At 37.4% G+C, this 10926-nt stretch overlaps 2 protein-coding genes across 9 annotated transcripts in view; both read left to right on the top strand.

The window, feature by feature from the left end:
• Positions 1–10926, top strand: part of LOC127966387 (uncharacterized) — a 98320-nt gene that overhangs the window by 50521 nt on the left and 36873 nt on the right. For 2 of the 8 annotated variants that reach the window (XR_008155614.1, XR_008155616.1), the window contains exon 1: positions 10354–10562. The gene's annotated coding sequence lies outside the window, so the exon portion shown is untranslated. Of the gene's footprint in view, positions 1–8026; positions 8096–10353; positions 10563–10926 lie in introns of those variants that run through there. The other 6 variants (XR_008155620.1, XR_008155621.1, XM_052567318.1 and 3 more) reach the window with 6 other exon arrangements.
• LOC127966389 (uncharacterized) lies at positions 1318–5570 on the top strand. Its single transcript, XM_052567319.1, has 3 exons — positions 1318–1586; positions 1653–2042; positions 5227–5570. Exons 1-2 carry the CDS (start codon positions 1401–1403, stop codon positions 2037–2039), a joined length of 573 nt encoding a protein of 190 aa, XP_052423279.1. The 5' UTR covers positions 1318–1400; the 3' UTR covers positions 2040–2042; positions 5227–5570.

Below are 10926 nucleotides of genomic sequence, written 5' to 3' on the forward strand. Positions count from 1 at the left end.
GGGAGAGAGAGAAAGGGGTACAAGAGATGCTAGACGCGCACCAGCCGTAATTCATAGGTGAACCGTCAGAAAACTGTCAAAATCATGGTACTCCCGTGTGAGATACGTTTGGTTTTAATTAAAAATGGCTTTGAAGATATTATGATTGGTTAGTAAATTCGGAAGAAAGTGAAGTGTAGCGTGCAAACGAAGACGCTGTGAATACTTGCAGGTCAGGAAGGTGATGTGAAAACATCTCTTTCCTGCTCTCTAAAAAAAGAAAAAGAAAAAAAAAGATGTTGTTTTATCTGAAACAGTCGGTTTCAGTATATTTTTTTATACGGTTTAATTTATAACCTTTTTTTTTAAAAGAACGGAATGTTTTTTCAACCTTAGTTAAATTGTTTTTAGATTATGTATATTATATAAACTATATAATGTTTTATATATATAAATGTGAAATAATTAAAATGTGTTGTAGATTATATAAATTATATAATGTTTTATATATAAATGTGAAATAATTAAAATGTGTTTTAGATTATATAAATTATATAACTGAAATGTTTTTCAATCTTTAATTGTTTTATATATATAAATTATAGGATGTTTTATATATATAAATGTAGAACACACAGACCCCATTTATACACCGCTCATAAACGTAATGGGAGGGGGAGAAGCCGTATAACCACACACACATAACCGTATAACTGTGATAAACTTCAAACAAGCTAACTGACACAAACTTCAAACAACTGGCACAGACTTCAAACAAACTAACGGTCAATAGGGTAAAACTTTCTGTCAAAAGCACATGATCGATGATTGGGGAGTCTTTCATATACCATTTTAATTTAGAACTAACAGGTCAATAGGGTAAAACTTTCTGTCAAAACCGCATGATCGATGTGTGGGGAGTCTTTCATCTTACGTTTAAACTAGCCGTCAAAACCATGATTTAGAACTAATTAGGTCAATAGGGTAAAACTTTCTGTCAAAACCGCATGATCGATGCGTGGGAAGGTCATAGGTTAACCCTTGAAGTCGGAAAGTTCCGCCCATCCATCATAGGGTTACCGGAAGTTCAACCTGTCAAAAGGTCAAAGGTCAAAGTCATAAATCATCTTGGCATAAAGTGTATTATACTTACTACTCTGCTGTACTCACTGTTACTTGCTTTAATGGCGGATGAATGTCTCCACTCTGTGCAGCTCGAGCTCGAGGCCGTGGGGAAGCAGATTCGTGACCTGGAACAGAGGCAGGCCCAGCTGAGAGAGCGGAGAGCCGCGCTGGAATCATCCCGGGCTGACGCTCACAAGTCTGGGGTAAGTATACAGCGTGCTGCTAACAGTCCCACCACGTCTACTCCGTGTGTTTCTCTGCGCAGGCCCGGTGCACCCAGGACGCGATCTTCCCAGATGTCCTTCACTGCGACGCCGGGACACCACGGACCCTGGGTGCATCCACAGCGGAGGACGCGAGCTGGGTCCCGGGCGACGACTTCTCCCCCTCCTGCCTTCGAGATCTTCACCCGTAACCGCTTCGCTCCCCTCCGCGAGACAGGACGCGACGCTGTGATCATCGGAGACTCCATCGTCCGACACGTCCGTGCTACGTTTGTGCACACTCATTGTTTGCCTGGTGCTCGTGTTCTCGATGTTTCTGCGCAGATTCCCGCGATCCTGAAGGACGACGAGAGCCCCAGAGCGGTCGTGCTTCACGCCGGGGTTAACGACACCACGCTGCGGCAGACGGAGACGCTGAAGAGGGACTTCAGGAGCCTGATCGAGACGGTTCGCAGCACGACGCCCGCGGCGACGATCGTCGTGTCAGGACCACTGCCCACGTATCGACGAGGACACGAAAGGTTCAGTAGACTTTTTGCTTTAAATGAATGGTTGTTGTCATGGTGTAAAGAACAGATACTGCTGTTTGTTAATAACTGGAATGTTTTCTGGGAGCGTCCTAGACTGTTTCGCGCTGATGGATTACACCCCAGCAGAGTCGGAGCGGAGCTGCTTTCTGACAACATCTCCAGGGCACTTCGCTCCATGTGACTAGTAAGACAATTCTCAAATAACCATTATGATGAGTTTTGTTCCACCCGCTTAAGGTACTTGCGCTGTAAAACCTATTAAGACTGTGTCTGTTCCCCAAATAGTGAGGTCAAAATATAAATATAATGTAGGATCTAGAAAAAATCTTATCACAATTAAACCAGAAAAATGTAAAGTAAATGAACAAAAACAATTTTAAAGTTTGGGCTCATAAATATTAGATCACTCACACCCAAAGCAGTTATTATGAATGAAATGATCACAGATAATAGTTTTGATGTACTCTATTTGACTGAAACCTGGCTAAAACCAAATGATTATTTTGGTCTAAATGAGTCTACTCCACCAAACTACTGTTATAAGCATGAGCCCCGTCAGACTGGTCAACAATATATAGTAATATTCTCAATGTTACCCAGAAAACAGGATACAGGTTTAACTCTTTTGAAATACTTCTGCTAAATGTTACTCTGTCAGACATGCAAAAGAAATCTAATGTATCTCTTGCTCTGGCTACTGTGTATAGACCACCAGGGCCGTATACAGAATTCCTGAAAGAATTTGCAGATTTCCTCTCAGACCTCCTAGTTACAGTGGATAAGGCGCTAATCATGGGAGATTTTAATATTCACGTTGACAATGCAAATGATGCATTAGGACTTGCGTTTACTGACCTAATAAACTCTTTTGGAGTCAAGCAAAATGTCACCGGGCCCACTCATCGTTTTAATCATACACTAGATTTAATTATATCTCATGGAATCGATCTTACTGCTATAGATATTGTATCTCAAAGTGATGATATTACAGACCATTTCCTTGTATCGTGCATGCTGCGTATAACTGACATTAACTATATGTCTCAGCGATACCGTCTGGGCAGAACTATTGTTCCAGTCACCAAAGAAAGATTCGCAAATAATCTGCCTGATCTATCTCAACTGCTATTTGTACCCAAAAATACACACGAATTAGACGAAATTACTGACAACATGGGCACTATTTTCTCTAATACATTAGAAACTGTTGCCCCCATCAAATTGAAAAAGGTTAGAGAAAAATGTACTGTGCCATGGTATAACAGTAATACTCACTCTCTCAAGAAAGAAACTCGTAGTCTTGAACGCAAATGGAGAAAAACTAACTTAGAAGTTTTTAGAGTTGCATGGAAAAACAGTATGTCCAGCTATAGACAGGCTCTAAAAACTGCTAGGGCAGAGCATATACACAAACTCATTGAAAATAACCAAAACAATCCTAGGTTTTTATTTAGCACAGTGGCTAAGTTAACAAATTACCAGACGCCACCTGATTCAAATATTCCACCAACGTTAAATAGTAATGACTTTATGAATTTCTTCACTGATAAAATAGATAACATTAGAAATACAATAGCGAATGTAGATTCTACAGCGTCTAACACTTCAGTTTCATCCATCGCACCCAAAGATAAACTGCAGTGCTTTACAAATATAGGACAGGAAGAGCTAAATAAACTTATCACTGTATCTAAACCAACAACATGTTTATTAGATCCTGTACCCACAAAATTACTGAAAGAGCTGTTACCTTTAGCCGAAGAACCGCTTCTCAATATCATTAACTCGTCGTTATCTTTAGGACACGTCCCAAAATCATTCAAGCTGGCGGTTATCAAGCCTCTTATTAAGAAACCAAAACTAGATCCTAGTGTACTGACAAATTATAGGCCTATTTCAAATCTTCCATTTATGTCTAAAATTTTAGAAAAAGTTGTGTCTGCTCAATTGAGCACCTTCCTGTATAAAAATGATGTCTATGAAGAATTTCAGTCAGGTTTTAGGCCCCACCATAGCACAGAAACTGCACTTGTTAAAAGTACAAATGACCTGCTCCTTGCGTCAGACCAAGGCTGCATCTCATTTCTAGTCTTACTTGATCTTAGTGCTGCGTTCGACACCATAGATCATGACATACTCATAGATCGATTACAAAACTATACAGGTATTCAAGGGCAGGCTCTAAGATAGTTTAGATCCTACCTGTCCGATCGCTACCATTTTGTTTTCTTAAATGGGGAGTCATCTCATTTATCATCAGTAAAATATGGAGTGCCACATGGATCCGTCCTAGGTCCCCTTCTATTTTCAATATATATGTTGCCCCTTGGTAATATTATTAGAAAATACGGGATCAGTTTCCACTGTTATGCTGATGATACTCAGCTATATATCTCAACGAGACCAGATGAAACTTCTCAATTATCTAAGCTAATAGAGTGTGTTAAAAATGTGAAAGATTGGATGACAAATAATTTTCTCCAATTAAATTCGGATAAGACGGAGATATTAATTATTGGACCAAAAAACACTACACAGAATCTTGTAGATTACAATCTGCAACTAGACGAATGTACTGTTACTTCCTCTACAGTCAGATATCTGGGTGTTATATTAGACAGCAACTTGTCTTTTGAAAATCATATTCCTAATGTTACAAAAACTGCATTCTTCCATCTTAGAAACATTGCCAAGCTACGAAACATGTTATCTGTTTCTGATGCAGAAAAGCTAGTTCATGCATTCATGACCTCTAGACTGGACTATTGTAATGCACTTCTAGGTGGTTGTCCTGCTTCGTCAATAAACAAGCTACAGGTAGAACAAGCTAGAGCAGCTAGAGTCCTTACCAGGTCAAGAAAATATGATCATATTACCCCAATTTTACAGTCTCTGCACTGGCTACCTATTAAGTTCTGTATCAGTTACAAATTATCATTACTTACCTATAAGGCCCTAAATGGTTTAGCTCCAGCGTACCTAACTAGCCTTCTACCACGCTACAACCCATCACGCACCCTAAGGTCACAAAACGCTGGACTTTTGGTCGTTCCTAGGATAGCAAAGTCCACTAAAGGAGGTAGAGCTTTCTCATATTTGGCTCCCAAACTCTGGAATAGCCTTCCTGATAATGTTCGGGGTTCAGACACACTCTCTCTCTTTAAATCTAGATTAAAAACACATCTCTTTCACCAAGCATTCGAATAATTTATCTCTTAAATTGTGAGTGTAGTTGCATCTGATCAAATGTGCATTTTTATTCATTAGCTTGGGTTAAACTAATTTTACTTTGTTGGATCAGCAGCTATGCTAATGATGTCTCTATGTGTTTCTCTGTTTCTGCTGGATCTTCATCCCGTGGTAACTAGGATTTACACAAGCTCCAGTCTGGATCCAGAACACCTGAGAAGAGATGATGCTGACCCTCAGAGGACCCCAGATGATGCTAACCCTGAATCAACAAACAGAACTAACAATTATTGCTACATGTGTGACTGCATCATATAACAATTATTAATTAATAATATTAATAATGTTAATCGTCTAGCTGACTACGTCTTGTATACATTTTTTTTAAAAATCCTGTCAAACGTGCACAAACTGACAGTCACCACCATAAGCTACTACTAAATATTGTAGAAACATAATTTTCTGTAAAGTTGCTTTGTAACGATTTGTATTGTAAAAAGCGCTATACAAATAAACTTGAATTGAATTAAACTGTTTGAAACTTCCCGCTCGTCCACTACTATTTAGCTTGTGCTTCCGGTGATTCTGCCGTTCGTCATGGCGTCGTCAAATTGAATGGAAATTAATTGAATAGAAAAGGTAAGTGCTTTGGAAAATGGCTGAAGACTCAGCTGCTCAAATTAATAAATGCAAGTCATTCTACCATGATCTTATCTACAAATATTACTATTATCATAAAGTCTGTAAATATGTCCAGTTCTAATAAACACAGTTCAGGAAAAAAAAAATCAATAATATGAGCATAATGAAATGCAGCCCTGCATAAATCTGGTATAACTGAGCCTGTGAATTTGTTAATTTGCAGAATAGGATTCATGCACCTGTAGAGAAGATTTTGAGAAGGTTTTGTTGTGTTTGTGAGAGAGAAAGAAACAAATACAAGCTTGCAACTCCAAAAACATTTTCTTGATGATTTATTGAAATATTCTCTACAAATACAAATTCCTCTGTCACAAGTGCTCAATTTTGTTATAATAATGTACAAAGTGTCTCGATTGTACAGTAGATGTACTGTATGCAAATATAACAAAGGGACATTAACAACTGAATGTTCAGGGGATGCAAACTTTTCACTTTTAAGTAAAAATTTACATTTTGAATCCAAAAATCATTTGCATGTTTGGTGTAGATGCAAAGAGTTTTTAAAAGTGAATTAGTTAAATAGCACATGCTAAATAACAAAAGGCATTTTTTGTTTACATTTTATATATGTAATAAAAATAAAAGAAATACATGTTTTACATCAAATGTTGCCATTTTATATGAAAATATACAAAACATAATATTTTTTAAGCAAATGATAAAAAAAAATTACCCCCAAACTTTAGAGAATTTAATCATGGAGTCATAGGATATATATATAAAAAAATACACTAAAAATGTACTTTGTCTAATTGTGGCCTACATGATCAAACCTGACCTGATGAGGTCACATCCCTGATATTACAAACAACTCAAGTTTTGATTGCAAATGAAAATTCTACTATGTACTTCTGTCTTCTTTATAACTCATCATCTCACTCATATGTCTTTTATTTTGTGGAACACAAAAGCAAAGAGTGACAGCCTCGGTCACCATTTTTTTTATGTGTGTATATATATATATATATATAATATTTTTAGAAAAGCAATGATAGTGAACTGTGACTGAGGCTGTCAGTTTTTTTAAGGTTCTGCCTTGCATCTTTTGTGACCCACTGTAAGTCAAACACATTTGGTCATATATTTATATTTTTAATTCAGTGAATACAGCTTTTAATTTGTTACTTGACACAATTTTTATTAGCCTATAATATACTTTATACCTGTTTGTGTGTAAAAGCATTTTCTTGACTTAGAAGGTTTGTGCTCTACACATGTATTTGTAACTGTGTATAAACTGTATTGTATAAATAATAAAGCAATTGTGTCTGAATGTGATGTGTTTAATAAAGTTTTACTTATACGGGCGAATTTATTTAGTAGCATGTGTGATTTTTAAAACAAGCAAAAAATGTTAATAGTAAAGTAGTTTTACCCAAATGAAATCAACGTCGTTTCAACGTTAGGTAACCAATTAGATTTGAACTACCTCCGAAGCCCCGATCAAATGATTCGTGAAACGCGCTAATTAATTCGGAGTCCCGATCTGAATCAAATGTTTTGAACTCGCTCCGAAGCCCCGATCAAATTATTCGCGAAACGCGCTTCGGAGTCCCGATCTGAATCAAATGTTTTGAACTCGCTCCGAAGCCCCGATCAAATTATTCGCGAAACGCGCTTCGGAGTCCCGATCTGAATCAAATGTTTTGAACTCGCTCCGAAGCCCCGATCAAATTATTCGCGAAACGCGCTTCGGAGTCCCGATCTGAATCAAATGTTTTGAACTTGCTCCGAAGCCCCGATCAAATGATTCGTGAAACGCGCTAATTCGGAGTTCCGATCTGAATCAAATGTTTTGAACTTGCTCCGAAGCCCCGATCAAATGATTCGCTTAACGCGCTAATTCGGAGTCCCGATCTGAATCAAATGTTTTGAACTCGCTCATAAGCCCCGATCAAATTATTCGCGAAACGCGCTTCGGAGTCCCGATCTGAATCAAATGTTTTGAACTCGCTCCGAAGCCCCGATCAAATGATTCGTGAAACGCGCTAATTCGGAGTCCCGATCTGAATCAAATGTTTTGAACTCACTCCGAAGCCCCGATCAAATGATTCGCGGAACTCGCTCCGAAGCCCCGATCAAATGATTCACGAAATGCGATTCAGAGTCCCGATCTGAATCAAATGTTTTGCGAACTCGCTCTGAAGCCCCGATCAAATAATTGGGGAAACGCACTTCGGAGTCCCGATCTGAATAAAATGTTTTGGATCCGCCTTCAAATCGCCAAACCCCTGTGACTGTCAAATTCGTTTAGGTGCCGCCCAGAGGATCAGCGCCGCGGACCTATGGCGTGCATCAGTCCAGAATTTCTTTGCTGGGACACGGTTGCGCTGAACCCTCTTTTGAGTAAGTTTTGATATATTGCGACATTCATAGCATTGGTTTTTAAATCATCTTGTAATGATTGTAAGGCGTTGTTTGATATTAGGACGACTTGTTCACTCGTGGATAATGGTTTGGCTCTAGCTAGCTGTGCATTATTAAGTTTGCATTTTTGTAATTTTGGTCTCTTGTGTGTATCTTCCTCTTTATAATAAAACTTAATCTTCAGCGTTTTATTCACCGTTTGAGTTGGTTCAGACATTATGCTGCCTGTTTGAATGTCAAAAAGTGCGGGCTTATCTGCTAATGTTTTTTTTTATCTGCTAATATTAGCTACCATCGCTAGATCCTTAACACGTGACCAACTGAACAGAACGCAAAGAATTATGGGTATGTTTGGCCAGTTAACATGGTGTGGCATAGCAGGCTAGTGTTCTGGCATGAACATAATGAAAAAATTGCGTGAATAACAGAATATAATCCTACAAAATGCAGCGGGCTAAAAAAACATTGTCGGAGCATACCGCCTAAAACTAAATCCTAATGCAAAGATGAGATATGACGAGAAAATAAAGAGAATCAAAGAACTCGATCCTTATGAGCAGAGCGACTGGTCAAGGTAACACACTCCAGCCCAAAAGAAGGGCATGTGAAAAGCCTGTGTTGTGGTGCTTTTGCAGACAGCATCATTTCTATGGACTCTTTATAAATCTAAATGAATTCATCTAAATCTATTTACATGTTAAATATGTAAAGAAACTGAAATTAAGTTGGTTGTTACTACTATTTAAATTATGTAATTGGGTTTGCAACCAAAGAAGACTGATTTCGCACAATTCTTCCTTAATATAGATAAAGGAGGCAGAATTTCATTCAATCTTTGTGTATTTTATTTACAGACATGGCTAAAACAATACACGTGAGAAGAGACATTACAAAATCTTTTGGAAAACAAACAAAAAAACATGTACATATTAGATGTGAGCATGGTGTACAATTCTAACATGACCCCTTCACAACAATATTGGACGCATATTGGTCAAAGCACAGCACACAACCCCAATTTTATCCAGCAAAGTCTTCATCTCAGTCTCATGACCGGTGTGGACAGTGTCCGGTGATGGGGTGGATTCTCAGGACCTTCCATCCAAAGGCATCATGATTTTGATGTTTAAATGCTGAAACTGACTCCTGATTTAATGAAATTTTTCATTACAGAAGTTACTCCTATTTTTATTTTTCCAGAAATGAAAATTATTAATTTAACATTAACTTTATTTTACAATGTATTCAAATCTATAAAGTAAAAAAAATTATATCAATCAGCAAATTTTGCAATCCGTTATTATTACAGGATTTTGCTTCAGGCAAAAATACTCTTTGAAATCCAATATGAGTTTATATTAGTTTGATTTTGTCAACTCTCTTTGTCTGAGTTGCAAGGTGTCAGGTCCAGTGTTGGGAAGTTTACTTTGGAAATGTTATAGTTTACAGATTACAAATTACCTTATTTAAAATGTAATATGTAGTGTCACTGTTTCAAATGACTAAGTAATGTAACTGATTACATTTGATTACTTTTCTAAATTTCTATTGTTTTCAGATTTTGATTATTTTGAATCATCTAAAGCAGGCAGGGTTAATGTTACAGTGGTCCTCAACACTGATTACTCTCAGATTTCAGAATCCTTCTTCACTTGAATTAAGACTATAATTTAATTGTAGCGTACAACCACCTCAAAATAGGACTTTAGCAGCTCTTTTTACTTTGCAATCTTTTTTAGGTTAAATACAGATTTAAAATCATAAGATATAGTTTAATAGCTATGATGCTGCTTTTGAAATCAAATCTTCGCATAGCTACGACAGGAAACATTGTCATCTAACAATGCCTTGGAAAAAAGGCAGTTAATCTAAAAATAAAATAAAATAAATAAATAAATAATCATTTACACAAACCAAAATAGGAAATAAAACGGTTATGAAATAAGCATGTGTCATATTCTGTGTCTTCAACTCCAGAAACATTGGTGTCTCATATTTTAAATATGTATATGTGTGAAAATATTCAAATGTAACTCCCTTTGTAATCATTAACAATATCATAATTAACTAATTTAATTACAGTGTACATTACATTAACATATTACAGCTACATTTATTTTGCAATTTAATTAGGACTGCCTCTGCATAGGGCCCGGGATCTTGTGCGGCCCCCTGGGGACGTCCCCTGTTTGCTGGGTACGGTGAGAGGAGGAGGCGACAATAACTGTGAGGAAAGGTACTTTAGTGTGTGCTAAGCCCTTCACGAGGATGAGGTCCGTGTCCAACCGGAGTACGGTCGATCTCGCACCGTGGGCTGTGCCTTCCAGGTTTGCGTGGAAAAGTTGCGGAGACGTTAAATCACGCGTCAAAACGGGATGTTTGTGGTGCAGAGCAGTAAATGTGGAGATGGTACAGGAGCACGATTACAACAGCCGTCCAGTCCCAGGTGAGTGTAATGTGTTAACTAAAACAATAACTTATATTAAAAGCTTATCGGCAACTATAGACATTAATCAAATATAGTATGTTTTATTTGTATTGTTAGATGTAACGTTATACATTTAATGTAGCACATGGTAGCAGTTATGCTAACAGTCGAGCAGGTTAGTGAAGCGGTGTTTTTATACTTTTGCCATCATCCTTTTATTCTGCTCTCTTTCTGGCTCAAGTCACACAAAATTAACAAAGACAATTAAAGTTATCAATAAAATCCACAAGAATGTAGGAAATACTAGCAGTTTAACAAACATCTGTTGTACAAGCAGAATTCAAATTATTTTATAATGGTTTGTAGTTTATTTAACTTTGAA

This window comes from Carassius gibelio, chromosome B10, assembly GCF_023724105.1.
Source record: "Carassius gibelio isolate Cgi1373 ecotype wild population from Czech Republic chromosome B10, carGib1.2-hapl.c, whole genome shotgun sequence".
Taxonomy (NCBI): domain Eukaryota; kingdom Metazoa; phylum Chordata; class Actinopteri; order Cypriniformes; family Cyprinidae; genus Carassius; species Carassius gibelio.

What these genes read in the sequence shown, in the direction of transcription:
- LOC127966389 (XM_052567319.1), top strand. Translation starts at nt 1,401, where the DNA reads ATGTCCTTCACTGCGACGCCGGGACACCACGGACCCTGGGTGCATCCA. An exon ending in GAGACTCCATCGTCCGACAC is followed by an intron (nt 1,587 to 1,652) that starts GTCCGTGCTACG and finishes GTTTCTGCGCAG; the next exon opens with ATTCCCGCGATCCTGAAGGA.